We start from the raw sequence: 25,188 nt of genomic DNA, 5'->3' as shown, positions 1-25,188 counted from the left end.
AAAAAAGCCACTGATTACCATATAAATGTCACTGGTAGGGAAGGGGTTAACACTAGGGGGCGATCAAGGCGTAATCTCTGTTCCCTAGGTGTGTTCTAACTTTTGGGGGGATGTGACTGACTAAGGCATAACTCCCAACTGTCCCTGATTTCGAGGGACTGTCCCTGATTTGGAGCAATGTCCCTCTGTCCCTCATTCCTCTTCATTTGTCCCTCATTTTGGTCTGATCTATAGAGTTGTATATAAAATGCACTTTTTTTCTATCAAAAAGTGTTTTCCAGCCCTAAATCTTTCATCTGATCTCTAAATTTCTGCATTTGTAAATTCCAAAAGCCAATATAAAGGAATAAGAATGGTAAAACAAAATCACTTGTGGGTTTAACCAATCTTTTTTTGTACAATTCTCCTTTAAGGGGGTGTGGCAAGGGGTGTGTCTTACGCCTGCATACTTTTGCTGATAGGTTTCCCTCATTCCCATCTCAAAAAGTTGGGAGGTGTGGACCAAGGGGAGGAGTATGAAGTTGTATGAACACACGATCTGTCTCCTCTCCCCTGAGAGAACCAGGATTTGTGTGGTTACACACACAGATCCCGGTTCTCGCTCTGTCAGGAGCGATCGCAGGTGCGGTCATCGCACCCTCCAGGCATGTGCATCAGCTCCGGGGACACGCGGTGGGGGCATGCGCGAGCCTCCGGCGCCGTGCGCGCGCCTTCTGTCACGTCTTAAGGATGCGATGTACAGCTACCAAGGCGGTAAGACACCCAGTTCTGACGATTTCTGGTACGGTATATTGGACTTGTGATGTCATCACCTCCATCTGCTGCAGACAGACATATGACCATGGAAAGTCTCATGAGATTTTAGAGGCAGTGAGGCAACATGAAACAGGAAGGAAGGCTCCCTATATCTAAATAAAGCATCTCCAGAATGTAATTTACACAAGAAAATCAGTCTATGTACGGAGTATATAAATATTACATTTAGATTAGATAGATATATAGCTAGATTCATGTACGGTGTCCTAACTTTGCGGCGGCGTAGCTTAGCGTGTTTAGGCTACGCCGCCGTAAGTTAGCGAGGCAAGTACTTGATTCTCAAAGTACTTTCCTGCTAAGTTACGGCGGCGTAGCCTAAATCGGGCGGGCGTAAGGGCGCCTAATTCAAATTTGTCTAAGGGGGTGTGTTTTATGATAATGAGGCTTCACCCGACGTGATTGACGTTTTTTTTCAACTGCGCATGCGCCGTACGCTTACATTTCCCAGTGTGCATTGCGGCTACGTACGCCGCACGGGCCTATTGATTTCGACGTGGACGTAAACGACGTAAATCCCTATTCAAAGACGACTTGCGCAAACGACGTAAAAATTTCGAATTTCGACGCGGGAACGGCGGCCATACTTAACATTACTATTCCATCTATTTGATGGAATAACTTTAGGCCTGTAATGCGTTACGTAAACGGCGTAAATGTACTGCGGCGGCCGGGCGTACGTTCGTGAATAGGCGTATCTACTGATTTACATATTCTACGCCGACCGCAATGGAAGCGCCACCTAGCGGACAGCCTCAATATTGCAACCTAAGATAGAACGGCGCAAGCCGTCGTATCTTAGATAGGTTTAAGTGTATCTCTGTTTGAGAATACTTAAACTTAGGTCGGCGCAGATTCTGAGTTAGGTCGGCGTATCTACTGATACGCCGACCTAACTCTACCTGAATCTACCTAATTATTTCCAAATACTATTTGTTACATGATGATAATCAAGGTCCTTTTTTTAAAGAGGTTAAGGACTTGTTCCTCCTGATGATAAATGATATATATCCGCCATGTTTGTGTAACCAGAGGTAAATAATGGGATCCCAAAGTGCATTTCCCTGTATTAATGTCCGCTGTCTTCCAGGAGGCTGAGAAATCTTCACTCATATAGATATCTGCAACCTACTTCCACTCCCCCGTCTATATCGGAGTGTTACACCGGCCATTAATATCCCGCTAATTAGCATAGATCACACATTGTATACACGCCATTTATTTTCTGACCCACTTCCATTCGTTTATTATTTTTACTGTAGCTATTTGTATCCCGATCATTAACATACCTACATTTCCTGGACTGCGGATGTTACAAATGCTGTGCTAAAACACATTTAATGCTGAAAGAATAAAAAAAGAAACCAAAAAGGGAGGGGTAGATTCAGGTACAGCTGCGCGCTCCTTACGGAGGCGCAGTGTACCCTTTTTACCCTGCGCCTACGCAAATTATTTGCGCTACGCTTCATTCATGAAGCAGTAGCCACGTAATTTGCGTGGGCGCTCCTCAAAAATGCCCTGCGTAAGGGCGCCTAATGTAAATGATCCCGTAGGGGGCGGGAATCATTTAAATTAGAGCGAGCGTAGAGCGCATGCTCCGTCGGGAAACTTTCCCGACTTGCATTGCGGTAAATGACGTCGCAAGGACGTCATTTGCTTCAAAGTGAACGTGAATGGCGTCCAGCGCCATTCACGATTCACTTACGCAAACTATGTAAATTTCAAATTTACTTGAATTTTACGCAAACACTTACGCAAACACTTACGCAAACTACGTAAATTTCAAATTTCGCGACGCGGGAATGATGGGTATCCTTAGCATTGGCTGCCCCTTCTTTTAGCATGTGCAGCCTTACGCGAAACCCGACGTACGCAAACGACGTAAACTGCATACGCAGGGCTCGCGTAACGTTGTGAATCGGCGTTAGTATGCAATTTGCATACTATACGCTGACCACAACGGGAACGCCACCTAGCGGCCTGCGTAAGAATGCAGCCTAAGATATGAGGGCATAAGAGCCTTATGCCACGCATATCTTAGGCTGCAGTCGGCGTAACGAGCTCTCTGAATCAGGAGAAGTCGTTACGCCGGGGCAAGTAAGCAATTGCGCTGCGTAACTATGGTTACGCAGGCGCAATTGCTTTTTGAATCTGGGCCTCTGTTGATGGCGTGTCTGTGCAAAAGGTGAGAGCAGAATGAGAGATGAATATGTAAAACTTCAGGGTATACTATATCAGTAGATCTAATCCCAGGATGACTTTGAGGGCCGGTACACATCACAACGCACGTGTTTGGATGGTTTTGTACATTCGCGCTCGGTGTGTTTTTGACAGTCCATTCATTTTAGTGGGGGGGCAAATGTGCGGTAAACTGAAAAAAGGCTGGCAGGAGCCTAAAATTGCCCTGCATCAACCTGGTAGTCGCAAATGTGTGCGCTTTACTACTGTAGATGTGTCTTGAGTACCATTAAAAATTTCCCATGTCTAACAGAGGACAGTGAGTTCCTATGCGGTGCAGGAAACAGGGCCGGTGTTACCATTAGCCAAACTAGGCAGCCACCTAGGGCGCACTGCTGCCTAGGGCTCCCGGCCACTGGTGTTCCTACTCTCTTCTTTCTGCAGCAAGCAACTAAGTCTCAGCATCAGCAGGCAGCCACCGTTCTGTTCACGCATAGTGTCAGAGGCTTAGCGGAGGACTGTGTCTGTGTCCCGATTGCCAAATGAATGGAAGCAACCAAACATTCATTGATGGGCGCTGGTGAGGCTGCATTGATGAGCGCTGGTAGGCTGCATTTGATGTGCACTGGTGAAGCTGCATTGATGTGCGCTGGTGAGGCTGCATTTGATGGGTGCTGATGAGGCTGCATTGATGGGTGCTGGTGAGGCTGCATTGATGGGTACTGGTGAGGCTGCATTGATGGGCGCTGGTGAGGCTGCATTGATGGGTGCTGGTAAGGCTGCACTGATGAGCGCTGGTAGGCTGCATTTGATGTGCGCTGGTGAAGCTGCATTGATGTGCGCTGGTGAGGCTGCATTTGATGGGTGCTGATGAGGCTGCATTAATGGGCGCTGGTGAGGCTGCATTCAATGGGTGCTGGTGAGGCTGCATTGATGTGCGCTGGTGAGGCTGCATTTGATGGGCACTTCATTAAAAAGGTGGGGTATACATGGGCAGGGCAAAGGGGGTAAAGTCAGGGATGGAGTGGGGGGGGGGGGGCTGGGGCGGCAAAATTAGGTTTCGTCTAGGGTGTCAAAAATCCTTGCACCAGCCCTGGCAGCAAACACACGTTTCTCGCACCTAAAGTCGTGTGAATAGGCTCTGAGATGACAACTGGGGCACTCGCCACCTGAGACCCATGTGACAGGATGGCAACACAGGAGCACATTTTGGAAACAGTTCTCACCCTATAATAAAATGTGCCTGAACAAGGATCTTCAAGCATGTCACCAGGTATTTTGAATGAAATCTGTAGATTTGAATAGACTAAAAAAGACCTTTAAAATCACATTTTACAGTTACTTCTGAGTTTCCGGCAGAGATGGACTGGCCATTGGGACTACAGTTAGTTTCCCGGTGGGCCGATAGCTCAGTGGGCCTGCTTCAGTGGCTCCCTTCCCGCAGCACTCACCTCCACTCCCTCCCTGCAGCGCTCACCTTGGGGGAACAGAGAATCGGGGGGGACGACAGAGGAGCATGGGGGAGGGGACAGACAGCTGACTCAACAGCTATGGCCTGGGAGTTTCTCACTTCTTCCTAATCTTGTCCCATGAGGGGGGGCACCGAACTGATTCTTTGCCCCGGGTGAAATAATGTCTAGCTTCCCCACTGGTACTGTCTATAAGAGGACCAGTACCAGCCGTTCTACTCTAATAAAGTAGAACGGCTAGTGGCTAGTGAAGGGGGAGAGGGGGCTTGGGTGGGCGGGGGGGGGGGGGGGGGCGGGAGTTGTCCGGCCGCCATGGGAAAGACCTGTCAAAGTGGGCCAGTCTGGATGAAGTCCAGGGCCAAATTTCTGTCCCAGTCCAGCCCTGGTTTCCGGCACAGATACTTCTCGGTTACCCATACAGTTACTTCTGGGTTGCCGGCACAGTTACTTCTGGGATGCTGGCACAGTTACTTCTGAGTTGCCCGTACAGTTACTTCTGGGATGCCTGCACAGTTACTTCTGGGTTTCTGTGACAACAACCGATACGGCTAATGAGCCGCTTGCCTGTTGTCACAAGCAACGGGAGAGGATGCCCCCACCTCTTTCAGCCGCTCCGCCGGGCGGCCCGATCAACCAGTTGACACGTCCTCCGGCTGGCCAGAGTCCCAAACAAAGCCAGAATTGGCTTTGATCATGTCTCTGATGTAGTAACCCGGAAGCGACTCCGATTTTAAAAAATCCATAATATTCAAAAAAGCAGACCTCAGATCCCTCCATCAAGAGTACCTGTCCCTGCCTATTACTGTCACCATGGATGTTTACAATATATTCCTTGTGACAGCAATAAAAGGGATCCGTTTTTTTTTTTTAAAGGGACAGTTAAAAAAAAAAAAATTTAATAAGAAAAGATAATGTTTTTAAAGCGTCCCTGTCTCCGCGTGCTCACGCATTAAAAAAAAAACACATAAAGTCGCGCCCGCAAATGTAAACGGTGTTCAAATCGCATCATGATCATTAAAAAGAGGGAGTAATAATTCTAGTAAAAGACTTTGGGGCAGATCCACGTAGATCGGCGCATTAATCCGCCGGGCGTAGCGTATCTAAGATACACTACACCGCCGTGACTTGTTTTTTTTCGAATCCTCAAAGAATTTGCGCCGTAAGTTACGGCGGCGTAGTGTATCTTTGGCGGCGTAAGGGTGCGGAATTGAAATGCATGTGATGGGGGCGTGTTTTATGTAAATACGTCGTGACCCAACGTTAACTACGTTTTTTTTGAACGACGCATGCGTCGTCCGTGGGGGTATCCCAGTGCGCATGCTCGAAAATAAACCGGAACAAGCCAATGCTTCCGACGGTGACGTCATTCTACGCAAATCCCTATTCGCGAACGATTTAAGCAAACAACGTAAAAAATTCAAAATTCGACGCGGGAACGAGGGCCATACTTAACATTGAATACGCCTCATAATAGCAGGGGTAACTATACGCCGGAAAAAGCCGAACGCAAACAACGTAAAAAAATGCGCCGGCCGGACGTACGTTCGTGGATCGCCATAACTAGCTAATTTGCATACTCGACGTGGAAATCGACGGAAGCGCCATCTAGCGGCCAGCGTAAATATGCACCTTAGATCCGACGGTGTACTAAGATGTACGCTAGTCGGATCTAGCCCACTTCAGGCGTATCTTGTTTTGTGGATACAAAACAAAGATACGCCGGAGCAACCTAGCAGTTACGCGGCGTATCAATAGATACGCCAGCGTAACTGCTTCGTGGATCTGGTCCCTTCTCTGTAACTCTAAACTGGTAACTGTTAAAAATTGTTAAACGTCGCCTATGGAGATTTTTAAGTACCATAGTTTGTCGCCATTCCAAGTGCATGCAATTTAAAACCGTAACATGTTAGGTATCAATTTACTGAGCATAACATCATCTTTAAAGATATACAAAAAAATTGGGTTAACTTTATTGATTTCTTATTCAAAAAAAGTGTTTTGAAAGACGGCTGTGCAAATACCGTGTGACATAAAATATTGCAACAACGCCATGCTAAACCCCCCCCCCCCCCTCCCCTATTGTAATCCATAGTCCAGAGCCTGCCTTCCTATTTTTAGCGGTGCCACAAGCAATGTTAATCAGGCCTCAAGACCGTTTTTCACGATGAGAAAACTTAAACTAGCTCTCTTTTTCTCGTCGTGTTTCCCGTCTGTCTTTTTCTCGTCACAAAAAAACGGTAGTGTGTATGCTTTTCTGTGCATGCTCAGAATCAAGTATGCAGCCCAAAGGGTGGCGCCATTTGAATGGAAATTCCCCTTTATAGTCCCGTCGTACGTGTTGTACGTCACCGCGCTTTGGTCGGATGTTTTTTTGCATGACCGTGTGTATGTAAGTCACGCGCCATTATTAAAGATTTCCATGTTCAGCGCCTATTCATTTGATACGGCTTCTCAATGCACAACAATCGCCCCAAAGAAGTGCGTGCGCCTTTTTTTCTTTTTAGATGCATACTTTGTTACCATGCACCATTAAGATTGAATGTCAACAAGAAGGACACGCTTTTTTGCTTGGCACGTTAGCGTTCAGTTACACGCACGTTCCCCCCGCAGACTGATGTCAATAGGGGCATATGTCTCTATTTTGCTGTATTTTCTCAGAGGAGCAGAGAGCGTTTCCAGGATCAATCGGACTTTTCATATACCCCCTTCCTGACCAGAGGACTTTTTGCGATTCGGTACTGCGTCGCTTTAACTGACAATTGCGCGGTCGTGTGACGTGGCTCCCAAACAAAATTGACGTCCTTTTTTTCCCACAAATAGAGCTTTCTTTTGGTGGTATTTGATCACCTCTGCGGTTTTTATTTTTTGCGCTATAAACAAAAATAGAGCGACAATTTTGAAAAAAAAAATATATTTTTTACTTGTTGCTGTAATAAATAGCCCAATTTATTTTTTTTCTCAGTCTAGGCCGATACGTATTCTACATATTTTTGGTAAAAAAAAAAAAAAAAAAATCGCAATAAGCGACTGGTTTGCGCAAAAGTTATAGCGCCTACAAAATAGGGGACAGAATTATTATTATTATTTTTTTTTACTAGTAATGGCGGCGATCTGCGATTTTTATCAGTACTGCGACATTATGGCGGACACATCAGACACTTTTGACACATTTTTGGCACCATTCACATTTATACTGCAATCCGTGCTATAAATATGCACTAATTACTGTATAAATGTGACTGGCATTGAAGGGGTTAACACTAGGGGGTGAGGAAGGGGTTAAATGTGTACCCTATATAGTGTTACTAACTGTGGGGGAAGGGGGGGTGACTGGGGGAGGTGACCGATCTGTGTTCCTATGTACAAGGAAGGGACACAGATCGGTCTCCTCTCTCCCTGACAGGACGTGGATCTCTATGTTTACACACACAGATCCATGTCCTTCTCTCTGTATCCGCCGATCGCGGGAGCCTGGCGGACATCGCAGCCACCATGCACGCGCATCGGCATCTCAGTGATGCGGCGCGCGCGCGCGCCCCCCAGTGGCCAGGAGGAGCGGAGGCCGTAAAAACACGGCGGCTCAGAGAAGTAGAACCACCCTGCAGCCGTATAAAGTCGTACGGCCGTCGGGAAGTGGTTAATGGATTTTGTTCAGAAAAAGTTGTAATTGGTGTAGAATGGTGAGCGCTGTCATGTCAGTCTAATATCAGGTGATGGATTACCCCGAGAATGGCATCCAGGCTTCCATTGGAAAGGTGTTTGTGCAGATTAGTGGTGTGAGGAGACAGAGCGCTGATAATTGGAATAGCCAGGCGGCAGTTAATACATTTTTTTTTTTTAATCAAGTTAATGGCAAAAACGGCGAACGCGTTACACCAACTGGATTGGATCGGTACATCGCCTGGCATCTGTTAACTACCCTATCACCAGACCAGCACTAATGACATGGATTACTGGAACCATGTCCTGTGGTCTGATGAGACCAAGATAAACCTTTTTGGTTCAGATGGTGGCGTGTGTAGCGACAACCAGGTGAGGAGTACAAAGACAAGTGTGTCAAGCATGGTGGTGCCAACATGTCCTGTGACATACTGAAGCAGAGCATGATCCCCTCCCTTCGGAGATTGGGTCGTAGGGCAGTATTCCAACATGATAACCACCCCCAAACACCTCCAAGACAACCACTGCCTTGCTAAAAAAGCTGAGGGTAAAGGTGATGGACTGGCCAAGCATGTCTCCAGACCTAAACCCTATTGAGCATCCGTGGGGCTCCTCAAATGGAAGGTGGAGGAGCGCAAGGTCTCTAACATCCACCAGCTCTGTGATGTCATCATGGAGGAGTGGAAGAGGACTCCAGTGGCAACCTGTGAAGCTCTGGTGACCTCCATGCCCAAGAGGGTTAAGGCAGTGCTGGAAAATAATGGTGGCCACACAAAATATTGACACTTTGGGCCCAATTTGGACATTTTCACTTAGGGGTGTACTCACTTTTGTTGCTAGAGTTTTAGACATTAATAGCTGTGTGTTGAGTTGTTTTGAGGGGACAGCAAATGTACACTGTTATACAAGCTGTACACTCACTACACAACATTGTAGCAAAGTGTCATTTCTTCCGTGTTGTCACATGAAAAGATAGAATAAAAAAAATATTTACAAACATGCGAAGTGTACTTACTTTTGTGAGAAACTGTACATGGGAGCATCCTTCAGGCCCCATACACACGGGAGAATTTATCCGCGAATACGGTCCAGCGGACCGTTTCCACGGATAAATCCTCTCAAAGATATCCGCTGATTTCGATGGGATGGAGTGTACACACCATCCCATTGAAATCCGCGCGGAAATCCTCTGGCGATGACGTGTCGCGCCGTCGCCGCGATTATGACGCGGCGACGGGCGCGACGCTGTCATATAAGGAATTCCACGCATGCGTCAAATCATTACGACGCGTGCGGGGAATCCCTTTGGACGGATGGATCCGGTAAGTCTGTACAGACGAGCGGATCCATCCGTTGGAATGGATTCCAGCAGATGGATTTGTTGTGCAGCACAACAAATATTCGATCTGCTGGAATCCATCCCAGAGGAGATTTCTCCGCGGAAAGAGATCCGCTGGCGTGTACACACCATAGGATCTATCCGCAGAAACCCATTTGCTGGGATTTATCTGCGGATGGATTCTATCGTGTGTACGGGGCCTCACACAAATGGTCAGTGCATTGTTAAGGGGGAACGCTGCTAAATCTATAGTGGGTATATGCTAAAGTCCCAGAGTTCCCTGGTCTCCGTAGAACACCTTGGAGTAGACTGTGTACTGGCTACCCAGGCTAGTGACCGCAGAGGCTGCAGGCTGATCATTTTTAGGGTAACCCTGCATCAATAAAAACCTAAAAGCAACTACTCTGGAACATGGCTCAGTCCATAAAGGGTGCAAGAGCGCCACCGGGGGGGGGGGGGGGGGGGCCTTCTGTCACTCTCTAATTACCATAGATAGATTCATGCATTGCCAGAAACTATCTATGGTCGCTGCTGACACCCCCTATTAAGGTGTCCGGACCCTTTTCGGTCACCGGGCACCTGGATTACAGCGGTGGAGGTGTTTTTTGGATGCACCCGATTAGAGCCGTAGGCTTCCCGCCTCTGCAAAACCCCATAACCATCGGGCCAGGGTTTTGGGTAGGGTTGTCCCGATACCACTTTTTTGAGACCAAGTACCGATACTTTTTTTTCAAGTACTCACCAATGCCGATTACTGATTAAATGACATTTTTTTTTATTTTTTACAATTTTTATTTTTTATTTTTTACAATGCTATCTTTTTTTTATTTTTTATTGGGGGAGGGGGTGGATGGTGTCTGTGTGTTTTTTGTTTTTTTTTGTTTACAATAATGTTTTTTATTATTTATTGCAATACTTTTTTATTTTTATTTTTTAATCAGCACTGTTAGGGGGCTTTGGTGAGATATCAGGGGTCTTAACAGAACCCTGATATCTCCCCCTTGAGAAAGAGAAAGAGACAGAGGATAGAGATCTCCCATTCCTTTTCTCTGCAGCCTCAGCTGCACTGAAAATGAATGGAGAGAAGACAGCGGCTCCTCTCCATTCATAAACTGAGACATCGTATTCACAGGAGGTTACAATGTTTCAGAATGGACAGAGTCAGTGATCCCTGACTCTGTTCATACAGAAAAGGAAGGAGGAGGACATGGAGAGGGACAGCAGAACGAAGGGGGACACTGAGGAAAACTGGAGGGGGACAGCAGCAGACGGAGGAGGACACGCAGTGGGGCTGGAGTAGGATGCGGGGACAGTCAGCGGTGATCGTGTGTGGGGGAGTTACAGGCACCGATCACCGCTGTATAGATTTCACTAAGGCTGCATTCACACCTGAGCGTCGGTCGTTCGGTCGTTTTTTCCGGCGTTTTGTCGTGAGTATTCATGCTTATTTGTGCGTTTGCATACAGCGTCGTCCGACGTTTTTGTACTTCGACGTTTTTTATTTTAGCCAATAGGAAAAATGATCATCTTTTCATCACTTGTTGCTATGTTGGTAGATTTTTTTAATCTTCTGCCTGGGTGAAAAGTTCTATGGATTAAAGCGACGAAACGCCCGTAGCAGACGCTCGTTGTCGCGCTAGTCGCTTGAATCGAGCGTTTCCATTACTTTCTATGGGAAATGGAAACGCTCAAAAATGAACAAAACCGCCCGATACGCGCGACAAAAAAGGGTCCGGAACTTGTTTGAGCTTCAGTCGTTCGGCGTCAGGCGTTTTGGAGTGGAGATGTGAGCCATCTCCATAGGGAATAATGTATTTTTTCCTCTCTAGCGTTTTTGAGCGTCGCGCTTCAGGCGACAAAACGCTCAGGTGTGAATGCAGCCTAAAGCAGCTGAAAGCCGCGGGGGGGAAAAGCTTGTAACTCCCCCACTCACCGATCACCACTGACTGTCCAGGTATCGGGTGAAGCATCAGGAGCATTTGCCCGAGTACAAGTACTCGGGCAAATGCTCGGTATCGGTGCCGATACCGATACTAGTATGCCGATACCGATACTAGTATGCCGATACTGATACTAGTATGCCGATACCGATACTAGTATGCCGATACCGATACTAGTATGCCGATACCGATACTAGTATGCCGATACCGATACTAGTATGCCGATACCGATACTAGTATGCCGATACCGATACTAGTATGCCGATACCGATACTAGTATGCCGATACTGATACTAGTATGCCGATACTGATACTAGTATGCCGATACTGATACTAGTATGCCGATACTGATACTAGTATCGGGACAACCCTAGTTTTGGGGAAAACCATTTTGTTCCATTCCACTGGAATAGGAAGTGAGACAGATGTCACATCAGTGTCTGTTCTGTTCTGACTCAGCAGGGGATCCGTCTATGGACAAGGAAGCTGCCCGTATGAAAAGGGCCTAAATCTCCGATCAGAACAGCAAGTCCTGAACGCCTTCAATGCCTAGACTAATAATTGACTTCATTTTGTAAAATGAAATTTGTTGGCATGATCTGGATGAATAGGATAAATGTTTTAAGCCAGTCTAGAGATATGATCTATGTCTATCATCCAAGGATATGTAAATATAACATCGGACAGACACTAAAATATCTTCAAGTGGGATTGAGATGCATTCATCGCTTCTAAATCTGACAAGCAAATAAATATTATTAATATTCCAATAATACAATAACAGACTTCCAGCTGTTTGATCTACTGTACGCCGTAGAATTTGCAGCACGCTCCTTTGACGGAAAAACGCCAGCCGTTCCCCGGTGTATATCACTTTATCTTGTCATTAAATGCATGCAAAGTAGGTCAGTTATTACACTGAGTGATATATAGATTAATTGCAGTGGCTGATGAAAAGCCGTATTCCTCGCCATCCACACTGACATCCTTCTGGTATTTATTGCCGAAATAAATTTCATCTTGCCAATTCTGTTCAGAGTCTCATTTCTTTTTCCCTTAACTCCATTTTACTTGTAAAAGTTATCCTAAGCCCGGCCGAAACCTTTTGAGAGCTGAAAGCCAAAGGCTGGACATCCTGCAAAGGAAGGCTGATAATTAAGCCCCTCCTCCTTCATTTGTGATTTTCCTACATGATGACAGGCAGGCTTGGGGTTGTAAAGGTCAATTTTTTTCCCTAAATAGCTTCCTTTACCTCAGTGCAGTCCTCCTTTACTTACCTCATGCTTCAATTTTGCTTTTAAATGTCCTTATTTCTTCTGAGAAATCCTCACTTCCTGTTCTTCTGTCTGTAACTCCACACAGTAATGCAAGGCTTTCTCCCTGGTGTGGAGTGTCGTGCTCGCCCCCTCCCTTGGTTTACAGGAGAGTCAGGACGCCCACTAACACACAGCTCCTTTCTCTATCTGCAACGTAGAGAGCGTCTTGACTCTCCTGTAGTCCAAGGGCGGGGGCGAGCACGCCACTCCACACCAGCGAGAAAGCCTTGCATTACTGTGTGGAGTTACAGACAGAAGAACAGGAAGTGAGGATTTCTCAGAAGAAATAAGGACATTTAAAAGCAAAATGGAAGGATGAGGTAAGTGAAGGAGGACTGCACTAAGTTAAAGGAAGCTATTTAGGAAAAAAAAATGATACCTTTACAATCCCTTTAACCACTTGCGGACTGCCGCATGTACATTTACGTCGGCAGAATGGCACGTTCAGGCACATTGGCTTACCTGTACGTCCCTGCCTAGACATGGGTCGGGGGTCCGATCGGGACCCCCCCCCCCCCCGGTACATGCGGCGGTCGGTAACCCGTGGAGGGCGATCCGGGATGAGGGCGCGGCTATTCGTTTATAGTCGCTCCGTCGCGATTGCTCCCTGGAGCTGAAGAACGGGGAGAGGTGTATGTATACACGGCTTCCCCGTGCTTCACTGTGGCGGCTGCATCGATCGTGTCATCCCTTTTATAGGGAGACTCGATCAATGACTTCAGTCCTACAGCCACACCCCCCTACAGTTGTAAACACACACTAGGTGAACCCTAACTCCTACAGGGCCCCCTGTGGTTAACTCCCAAACTGCAACTGTCATTTTCACAATAAACAATGCAATTTAAATGCATTTTTTGCTGTGAAAATGACAATGGTCCCAAAAATGTGTCAAAATTGTCCGAAGTGTCCGCCATAATGTCGCAGTCACGAAAAAAATCGCTGATCGCCGCCATTAGTAGTAAAAAAAAAAAAATTATAAAAATGCAATAAAACTATCCCCTATTTTGTAAACGCTATACATTTTGCGCAAACCAATCGATAAACGCTTATTGCGGTTTTTTTTACCAAAAATAAGTAGAAGAATATGTATCGGCCTAAACTGAGGAAAAAAAATGTTTATATATGTTTTTGGGGGGATATTTATTACAGCAAAAAGTTAAAAATATTGCATTTTTTTCAAAATTGTCGCTCTATTTTTGTTTATAGCGCAAAAAATAAAAACCGCAGAGGTGATCAAATACCACCAAAAGAAAGCTCTATATGTAAGGAAAAAAGGACGCCAATTTTGTTTGGGAGCCACCTCGCACGACCGCGCAATTGTCAGTTAAAGCGACGCAGTGCCGAATCGCAAAAAGGGGCCTGGTCTTTTACCTGCATTTTGGTCCGGGTCTTAAGTGGTTAAGAGCTAGTTCCCAAGATGAACAAATATAGAGCAGCGCTAGCAGCCTAAGCTAAATAATGAATATCCTAGTGCTGGGTGCAAAATACTTCAAAATATTTGTGAAAAAAAACAAAATGAAAAATAAAACAACAACGTAACAATTTAAAGTGCAACAGCGTCTCGCTAATCAGTAGAAAAACTCCAGCTCCACAATTTTCAAATACTTCAGTGCTTCAATAATCAGTGAAACAGTTTATACTCCGGTGCTTCCGCAGAAAAATAAAATGTTCCCCCTTTGGAGATCCCACTCACCAGAGAAAATGGAACCTCAGCTTCGCAGTCTGGCATCACATTCAGCTGTGTGTATAATCTGAGCTTCAGCTATTGAGACAGATAAAAAACAAGATGCATATACGGGAGAGGGAGACCCTCTTCCAAATATCGGGATTTTTAAGTGTGAGTCAATTGTAGTAACAAGGTAAGTACACCAAACACAGAAGGTTTACAAATTTATCGTGAAGTTTAATATATATAAATGGTTCATAAAAACAATGTGTGACATAAGAATATGCCGTTAGTACACAAATAATGAATACATTGTAATACATTATACATTTTTATATCAAAAAGAACATGGTATCTGTGTGCTCACCAATTCTGTTAACGACTGAACCAAAAAGTTGTCAAAACGCAATCAATCAATTGTATTAATTATTTGTGTACTAACGGCATATTCTTATGTCACACACAGACCACTAAATCCAAAAAGATTAAGTTGCAAGGCCCTGACGAAGCACGAAAGTGTGAAACTAGTTGGTAATCTGCAAACTATATTTTACCTCCGCTTTTTGTAACTATTGTGGTCTAATTCATGTAATATTTGTTTTTATGAACCCTTTATATATATTAAACTTCTTGATAAATTTGTAAACCTTCTGTGTTTGGTGTACTTACCTTGTTACTACAATTGACATCTCACACTTAAAAATCCCGACATTTGGAAGAGGGTCTCCCTCTCCCATATACCTAAGGGCCTGGTATGCTCCTGGGGGGGGGAACCCATGTCGGTTTTTTATTTAAAAATTGGCGTGGAGTTCTCCCCCTCAGGAATGCATACCAAATACCGCAGCTAGAATTGGCGGGAATCCAAGTCGGATCTCCCGTCGCTTCTATGATGGCTTTGTCTCCATCGCGGCAAGCCAGCTCAGCGCTGGCTCCCGCGATGGGGCTCGCAGGTGATCAATCTCGCCGAGAAAGGGAGCGAGATTGACACAATATCGCGGTCACCTACTGTATGTATATTGTTTTTTATCTGTCTCTTCTCATGGGATTGTGAGTCATTGCCAATTGGTTCTGGAAACAATTCCACCACCCCTTTTTCTCTTTTTTATGCTTCAGCTATTGAGCTCTATTAACAGGCATATTTTATTGATAGCAAAATTAGGTATTTTCAGCTCAGATTTATATTGTTGGTAATGCTGGAAAGTGCACTATTGATTCGTGTAAGTTCTTATAACAGGTACAATTTAATTGTGTTTCATATGAAGTATTTTTGTGTGCAAATCTGCTATGTGGCCCTTATGGGTCCTGATACAATGAAGCTGGAATTTCTAGGCAAGCATGGAAAGGTGGGAAAAAACAAAAAGTTCTTCCAAAAGCACAAATCAGTTTTTATTTGAGAATTTTAATAACTGACAACCTAATTGAGTGATTTTCGCCAGCGTTGACTCTTGCCTGCTCTTAGAAGTCGTTCCGTGTCATTGTTGTGTGACATTCCGTTGACAGCGATGTTTATTTTTAGCCGGGGGACTATCAAAGCGCTCTCAGCATTTGGGACATTGTTCTTGCAGTTGGAATTGCGTTAACAGGAATTCTCTGGCTGAAGGGAAGAAGAAAAAGAAAGACCTATGGGGAATTACAAGTCCAGACCAACCCAGACATGCACAGGTAAGTTTTGATGGGCACAGTGGTGGCATTTGATGGGCACAGTGGGTGCATTTGATGGGCACAGTGGCAGCACTTGATGGGCACAGTGGCTGCAATTGATGGGCACAGTGCCAGCATTTGATGGGCACAGTGGCAGCGTTTGATGGGCACAGGGGCAGATTTGATGGCACAGTGGCTGTGTTTGATGGCATAGTGGCTGCGTTTGATGGGCACAGTGGTGGCGTTTGATGTCACAGTGGCTGCGTTTGATGGGCACAGTGGCTGCGTTTGATGGGCACAGTAGCTGCATTTGATGGGCACAGTAGCTGCATTTGATGGGCACAATGGCAGCATTTGATGGGCACAGTGGCTGCGTTTGATGGCACAGTGAGGCTGCATTTGATGGGTATAGTGGCTGCGTTTGATGGCACAGTAAGGCTGCATTTGAGGGGCACGGGTAATGATACACTTGTCACAATGTATTGGTGTTTTATTAGTGGGTCTTTAAAGCGTAACCACTTCAGCCCTGGAAGATTTTACCCCCTTCATGAGCAGAGCACATTTTACAATTTGGCACTGCGTCATTTTAACTGGTAATTACGCGATCATGCAACGCTGTACTCAAATGAAATTGCATCTTTTTCTTTCCACAAATAGCTTTCTTTTGGTGGTATTTGATCACCTCTGCGGTTTTTATTTTTTGCGCTGTAAACAAAAAAAAGCGACAATGTATAAAATAAAATTCTTCTTTCTGCTATAATACATATAAAAAAATATATAAAAATATAAAAAGACAAATGTATTCATCAGTTTAGGCTGATATATATTCTTCGACATACGGAATAGGCGTATATTGATTGGTTTGCGCAAAAGTTATCTACAAACTATGGGATCGATTTAGGGACTTTTTTTATTGTTTTTAATGGTAATGGCAGCGATCTGCGATTTTTAACGGGACTGCGACAGGACAAATCTGACCCCAAATTACACTTTTTGGGGACCAGTGACATTATTACATTGGTTAGTGCTATAAAAATGCACTGATCAATGTATAAATGACACTGGCAGGGAGAGGGTTAACACTGAGGCCCCTTACACACGAGAGGATTTATCCGCGGATACGGTCCACCGGACCGTTTCCGCGGATAAATCCTCTCGAGGATTTGCGAGGATTTTGATCCGATGGAGTGTACTCACCATCGGATCGAAATCCGCGCCGAAATCCCATCGCGATGACGTGTCGCGCCGTCGCCGCGATGATGACGCGACGACGTGCGCGACGCTGTCATATAAGGAATTCCACGCATGCGTCGAATCATTACGACGCATGCGGGGGATTCATTCGGACGGATTGATCCGGTGAGTCTGTACAGACCAGCGGATCAATCCGTTGGGATGGATTCAAGCGGATAGATTTGAAAGCATGTCTTCAAATTTTTATCCGCTGGAAATCCATCCCAGGGGATAAAAATCAGCGGAAACAGATCTGCTGGATTGTACACACCATAGGATCTATCCGCTGGAGCCGGTCCGCTGATCAATTCCAGCGGATGGATCCTCTCGTGTGTACGGGGCCTGAGTTAACACCCTCAGCGTGTTCCAGGGGCGGACTTGCCATTCGGGCACTCGGGCACTGCCCGAGGGCCCCATGCCACTAGGGGGCCCCATCAGGGTTGCCAGCCTCAGTAAAACCTGGGAAAGTATGTCAAAACTTGAGTTTTTTTACATCTGTCTCCGAAATGTCCCTTACTGTCATCCTTTTGGTCTAAAAAGCTGCCCTGCCTCTCCAGTACCTTTTCAGTGTGTGTGTGTATGTGTATTCTGTGTGTATGTATATTGTGTGTGTATACTGTATGTGTGTGTATACTGTGTGGCCCCATAATCTATTGCCTGGGGGACTCATAATCTCCTATTGCCTGGGGGCACCATAATCTCCTATTGCCCTGGGGCACCATAATCTCCTATTGCCCTGGGGCACCATAATCTCATATTGCCCGGGGGCCCCATGAGTTGTCAGTCCGCCCCTGGCGTGTTCTAACTGTAGGGGGAATGGGCTTACTGGAACATGACAGAGGTCACTGGGAGCAGTAGATCCCTGTCATGTCACTAGGCAGAACGGGGAAATGCCTTGTTTACATAGGCAGTTCCCCGTTCTGCCTCTCCTCGAGTCCCATGGCGTGCGGCGAGCGCGCGCCCGCTATCCTGCTCTTACGAACTGTTGTACAGGTACGTCAGTTTGCGTAGGAGTGCCATTCTACCGATGTATATTGGTCTGAGCTGGTCGGCAAGCAGGTAAAGAAAACTTTAGCATTAAATCCCTGTAAGGGAGGGTTATATCTCCTGTCAGTTTTTTTTTTTTTTGCCATCTGTGTCCCATTGGGAAGATTTCCCTTGACTTCCTGTCCTATAGCCAACCGGGAAATGAGAAGAAATCCCTGCAAATTTAGGGAATACCTTGTGGCCCCCCAGGTCACCAGAACTAGTGTCCCCATTGGAAGATTTTAGTCGTCTAAAATTGAATTGGTGTGATTAAATTGTAATGCATTAGTTAACAATTCTCTACAATTTCCAAAGTCATTATATACTGCTGAAGTGAAAAATCTAATATGTTATTATTTAGAGTCGGTTCACACTAAGGCGGCACGACTCCGGGGGCGGCTCTGCAAGTCGTCCTGTGGACAACTCCAGAGGCGATTTGAAGACGACTTCTGTATAGAAGTCAATGCAAGTCGCCCCGAGCCGCCCCCGAAGTCGTACAGGGAGTAAATTTCTAAGTCGGAGCGACCTGCGTCGCTCCGATTAGAACGCTCCCATTGCACTGCATGGGAAGCGACTCGTCAGGCGGCTAAGCCGCCTGTCGTGTTGTCCCAGTGTGAACCGGGTCTTATGGTATTGAGGTATGAACATGCACTACAGACCAGTGTTCATTTTGAAGTCAAATTTCTATTTAGTCTTATAGCTGGATTCAGAGACGCCGCCGCAACTTTAAGGCGGCGTAGCGTATCGTATTTACGCTACGATGCCTTAAGTCAGAGAGGCAAGTACTGTATTCACAAAGTACTTGCCTCCTAACTTACGGCTGCGTAGCGTAAATGGGGCCGGCGTAAGTGCGCCTAATTCAAATTAGGATGAGGGGGCGTGTTTTATGTTAATGGGGGGTGACCTGACGCGATTGACGTTTTTTACGAACGGCGCATGCGCCGTCCGTGTACATATCCCAGTGTGCATTGTGCCAAAGTACGCCGCAAGGACGTATTGGTTTCGACGTGAACGTAAATTACCTTCAGCCCTATTCACGGACGACTGTTCTTTCTGCCTGGAAACTGGAGATTGTCCATAGCAACCAAAAAGTGTCCCTTTATGTCAAAAGTGGTTTCAGAGCAGCTAGAAAACATTGGTAATAAATTAGAATAACTTGCAGAATTGAGAGATAGCGATTTGTGGGGAAATTCCTCATCAAAAAATAAAAGTAATGACAGCGACAATTCTGTAACTGAGCGAATTTCAGTGTTTTTGAGTTTATTGAATAATTTTTATTATAATTACATTATTATTTGTTATAATTATTTATAGTTATTTATTATATTATAATTTATGATTTTGTTTTTCAAACTTTATCATACCCGGGATGTCAACTAGTCTCTTCCACGTATGCACAATACTTTATTTATCCAGGAAAGTCAACAAGTTACAAAGTTCCCTGCTCAATATGCTGAATGTATTCCAAAAAATGACAAAATTACAATATGTTGAATAAAATCAGCATGTTGAGCAAAAAGTTTTGGAATGTGGTGCCTTTCCTAGATGGATACCGTATTTTCGGGCGTATAAGATGACTTTTTGGATGCAAAAAAATGCATCCAAAGTCGGGGGTCGTCTTATACGCCGGGTACGGTCTCCGTGCAGCTGCGATCGTCATAATTTCAAAGCTGCGCGTCCTGTGATAGGCGGAACAGAAATCTTCCCAGCAGCGCCTCTGTTCTGTTTTCCGCCTATCACGGATGCCTTCTCATCCTCGGACGAGATGAGAAGGCATCCGTGATTGGCGGAACATAGAACAGAGGCGCTACTGGGAAAATTTGTGTTCTGCCAATCACAGGACACGCTGAGAAGACGGCGCGCGGCTTTGAAATCATGGACGCTCGCAGCAGACGGAGACTGTCACCGGCCTGCAAAACGTGAGTGATGGCACAGTGGGGGGGAAAGAGGGGGCATGTAATGTGATGGCACTGTGGGGGCATGCAATGTGATGGCACTGTGGGGGAAAGTAATGTGATGGTACTGTAGGGGAAAGTAATGTGATGGCACTGTGGTGGCATTTAATGTGATGGCACTGTGGTGGCATTTAATGTGATGGCACTGTGGGGGCATGTAATGTGATGGCACTGTGGGGGCATGTAATGTGATGGCAAAGTGGGGGCATGTAATGGCACAGTGGGGGCATGTAATGGCACAGTGGGGGCATGTAATGGCACAGTGGGGGCATGTAATGGCACAGTGGGGGCATGTAATGGCACAGTGGGGCTTGGAAAAAAAGGGGGTAGTCTTATACGGTGAGTATATCCCAAAACCAACATTTTCCCTGGAAAATTAGGGGGTCGTCTTATACGCCGAGTCGTCTTATACGCCGGAAAATACGGTAGTTAATAAATATAAACAGAAAAGTAATAAGATAAAAATGACCTTGGTTATGGTTTCCTTTTAAGTTTCCCTCCGCCTTTACCTGTGTCCCTTTTTTCCCTTTGAATACATCATCGTTCCCCAGCCTAAATGGCTCATACAATATAAAATGCATGAGAAGCTGGAAGCGTTTTCTAAGTAATCAACCTATAGTAATGTTTCTATTGGGACACTGGTCAAGCATTCTGGGGTCAGAGCCGACTCCAGCTAGAGTTGAGGACACAGTAATGTCTACTATCTGCTCCCTGCTGCTACAATACTATTTGTGCTCCTTGGTCGGCTTCATTCTACCCTTGAGATTTCTTCCATTGAATCTGTTTGGATTATTACTTTGACTCCTTTTCACATTCACTTCCATCCCGTTTACTGTGCAATGTTCAGGCCAAATTACAAGCATCACAAAATATCAAAGTGAAAAAAACACACCGGCTACAATTCCTGCAGGCTCCACCGTGGCATGTGCTATTTCCACTTACACAAAGGGGAAGTCTACAATCTATGTACTAAAAAATATGGCAAAGCAACAGGAAATTATTATGGCTATCATTTCCTCTTATTGCATCATTAATCTTCTTCTTCGTTTTTTTTTTTGTTATTTTTTTTGTTATAGATGAGTGGAAGAAAAAAGTAAGCGAGTCCTACACCGTTATTGTGGAGAGGCTGGAAGACGACCTTCAACTTAAAGAAGTCGAGCATGCCGAACTTAAAATGGTGTTTACGTAAGTTCAAACTAAAATTGTTTGCCATATATTTAATTAAATCAAAGCGGTGTCCCACTCGTTAAGCCGTCCTATGCGCTGTATTTCTTTAAATTATATTTTTGATCCCGAGGCGATGGACGTTTCCATCTTACCTGTGGGCATAGTGAAGCCGACAGGGTCTTCTTCCGGGAGAGGGCGAATGCTGGCCTCCCAGCATTCACCGCTCGATCCCGCGCATGTGCAGTGTTGACGGCGAGCGTCGCCGTCAACACTGCATGGTTGCCATAACAACGGCCGGCGTAAGAAGTTCACGCCCCGTTGTGCCGACTTCTAGCTAAGCTATCAGCTCGATTATCACGCGATTACAGGACAGCGCGTCGACGGAGGAGTTCCCAAATTGGAGTGACAGGACGGGGGAGAATGGACTAACACGCCCATTCCCCGCGGGGGATTTTGATTGACAGATCGAAACATCGAGCTGAAAACAGGTAAGGAGGACTCCAAAAAAAAAAAAAAAATTCGTCTGGTCATTGTTTTTGCAGACCATTTAAATAGACAGTGGCCCAGATTCAAGTAGAATCGCGCAATATTTGCGTGGGCAAAGAGCAAATTTTTTTCTCTGCGCCCACGCAAATATTGCGCTTTGCCCGCGATTCACGGAGCAGTTGCTCCGTAAATTGCGCGGGCAATATGCTAAGCAGCCGGGCGCAAGGCTGCCTAATGTAAATGATCCCGCCGGGGGCGGGAATCATTTAAATTAGGCACGCTCCCGCGCCGAGCGAACAACGCATGCTCCGTCGGGAAACTTTCCCGACGTGCATTGCGGCAAATGACGTCGCAAGGACGTCATTTGCTTGTAAGTGAACGTGAATGGCGTCCAGCGCCATTCACGGTTCACTTACGTAAACGACGTGAAATTTGAACGTCGCGAGCGGGAGGCGCAGCTATACTTTAGCATTGGCTGCGCCTGCTATTAGCAGGAGCAACCTTATGCTAAAGGCGCCGTACGGAAACTCCGTACCTTGCGTACGCAGGGCCCGCGCAACTTTTGTGAATCGGTGGTAGTATGCAATTTGCATACTACACGCCGATCACAAAGGCCGCGCCCCCTAGCGGCCAATGCAAGAATGCAGCCTGGGATGTGAAGGCATAAGGAGGCTTATGTTTGTCACATCCTAGGCTGCATTCGGTGTAACGAGGTTCCTGAATCAGGAGCACTCGTTACACCGGAGCAAGTAAGCACTTGCGCCGCGCAACTATGGTTGCGCGGGCGCAAGTGCTTCTTGAATCTGGGCCAGTATCTTGTAAAAGAGGGTGAACCACCGCTTTAAGTATTACCGTATATACTCGAGTATAAGCCGACCCGAATATAAGCCAAGGCACCTAATTTTACCACAAAAAAATGGGAAAACGTATTGACTCGAGTATAAGCCTAGGGTGTCCATCTGCATGCCTCACTGTGCCTTACTTTGCCTCACTGTGTTCATGTCTCACTGTGCCCATGTCTCACTGTGCCCATGCCTCACTGTACAGGGTGGGCCATTTATATGGATACACCTTAATAAATTGGGAAAGGTTGGTGATATTAACTTCCTGTTTGTGGCACATTAGTATATGTGAGGGGGGAAACCTTTCAAGATGGGTGGTGACCATGGCGGCCATTTTGAAGTCGGCCATTTTGAATCCAACTTTTGTTTTTTCAATAGGAAGAGGGTCATGTGACACACCAAACTCATTGGGAAGTTCACAAGAAAAACAATGGTGTGCTTGGTTTTAAATTAACGTTATTCTTTCATGATTTTTTTTGCAAGTTTCTGACCACTTATAAAATGTGTTCAATGTGCTCTCCAGTGACATTCGGCGAGTGCTACGCTGTGGGCTCTTGCTGAATGAAGCTAGGACAGCCATTGATGTTTCTTCATTAGACCCCTTTCACACTGGATACCCCTATAGCGGAGCGTTAGAATTGCGGCAAATTCGCGGTAAAATACCAGTGTTTTACTGTGAATTTACCACGATTTTAACGCTCCGCTATAGGCACAGCGTAGCACTCGCTGCATGTCACTGGAAAGCACATTGAACACATTTTATAAGTGGTCAGAAACTTGTAAATAACTCATGAAAGAATAAAATTACGTTAAAACCAAGCACCCCATTGTTTTTCTTGTGAAATTCCCAATAGGTTTGATGTGTCACATGACTCTCTTCCTATTGAAAAAACAAAAGTTGGATTCAAAATGGCCGACTTCAAAATGGCCGCCATGGTCACCACCCATCTTGAAAAGTTTCCCCCCTCACATATACTAATGTGCCACAACCAGGAAGTTAATATCACCAACCATTCCCATTTTATTAAGGTGTATCCATATAAATGGCCCACCCTGTAGTTTATAGTTGCTGCTTGATGTGTATTTAAAATATTTGGAATGACGTGTATCTATGAGCGCTGGGAGAGAGGATTCTTTTTAACTGAGGTTAATTGATCCACTTGCTTTTTTAAATATTTATAGTATATTTATTATATTTTAGATGAACAGGGCCCTCCTATTCTTTCTGTATTGAAGTGTATTGTAATTGTACTGTCCCCCTTTATATTGTAAAGCACTGCGCAAACTGTTGGCACTATATAAATTCTGTATAATAATTATAATTGTGTCATACAGAAATGTAATACTTCTGCTTTCCATTTATAGATTACTTATATATAATTTAAACTCTCCAATGTGAGGTTTTCTCAGGATTAGCTCCTTCAATTTCCTGTTTAAATGAAATTGCCAAAATGTTCACTTCCCAGGAGGATCAAGACTTTCAAAACTTAAAATAGTTGTAAAGGCTGAAGGTTTTCTTTATCTTAATGCATTCTATGCAAGAAGGCAAAAAACCTACAGTGTGCAGCTCCACTTTCAGCCCCCCTAATACTTACCTAAGCCCCATCTCAATCCAGCGACGTGCACGAGACCTGACTCTCTCCCGGGTCTCTCCCTCCTGATTGGCTGAGATGCAGGAGCCATTGCTGCTGTCACACACAGCCAGTGAGGCAGGAGCAGGGGGCGGGGCTGAGCTGTGCTCTTTGTGTCATATGGACGCAGAGAGCGAGCATGCCGGAGTACCCCTACAGCAAGTGGCTTGCTATGGGGGCACTCAACAAAGGGGATCGCCGGTGGGGGATGCAAGAAGAAAAAGATCAGGGCTGCTCTGTGCAAAACCACTGTACAAAGCAGGTAAGTATAACATGTTTCTGCCATAAAGAGGTGCCATCAATTACCTTAGATAGAAAACCATCCTTTGCGTTCTTCTCTGAAATAGTTTAGTTGAGGGGTCTCAAACTGGCAGCCCTCCAGCTGTTGCATAACCATAGGCGTGCGAAAGGGGTGTGCCAGGTGTGCCTGGGCACACCCTAATCCTGAGGTTGGCAACCTGTCAATGGTGGGCAGCTGACAGGTAAACCGCAATCCTTCCTTGCCGGTCCTCAGAACCTGGACAGGAGAGGTGGCGGGGGGGGGGGGGGGATTTAGTGGAGCCGATCTGTATTTTCCTCCTGCAGCAGCTGAAAGTAGGCTTCTCCTCCTCTCCCTTTTGTCAACATTCAGCTGCCACAGGAGGAACATATAGGGGATCGGTACTAATATATGCCACCCCTCCTTTCCCTGTTCCCCTTTCTTCTGTTGCCTGGGTCCCCATGTGCTCCCTTGCTCCCCCTTTCTCCCATTGCTTCAGGATGGAGAGTGGGGAAGAGGCCGGTAAATATGTCAAACCCATATGTGTTGGAGCTTTGGGATGCACAC

The 25,188-nt window shown here is 45.7% G+C and overlaps 1 protein-coding gene across 1 annotated transcript in view; it reads left to right on the top strand.

Moving 5' to 3' along the window:
- The first annotated feature begins 15,913 nt into the window (after nucleotides 1–15,913).
- TNNI3K (TNNI3 interacting kinase) overlaps nucleotides 15,914–25,188 on the top strand; it is a 313,510-nt gene continuing 304,235 nt past the window's right edge. The window contains exons 1-2 of the mRNA XM_040360696.1: nucleotides 15,914–16,043; nucleotides 21,313–21,421. Coding sequence (XP_040216630.1) covers nucleotides 16,004–16,043; nucleotides 21,313–21,421 — 149 coding nt within the window. The 5' untranslated portion in view covers nucleotides 15,914–16,003. The remainder of the gene's footprint in view (nucleotides 16,044–21,312; nucleotides 21,422–25,188) is intronic.

The sequence above is a fragment of the Rana temporaria genome, chromosome 7 (assembly GCF_905171775.1).
Source record: "Rana temporaria chromosome 7, aRanTem1.1, whole genome shotgun sequence".
Taxonomy (NCBI): Eukaryota; Metazoa; Chordata; class Amphibia; order Anura; family Ranidae; genus Rana; species Rana temporaria.
This window is presented reverse-complemented; position numbering and strand designations above follow the sequence as displayed.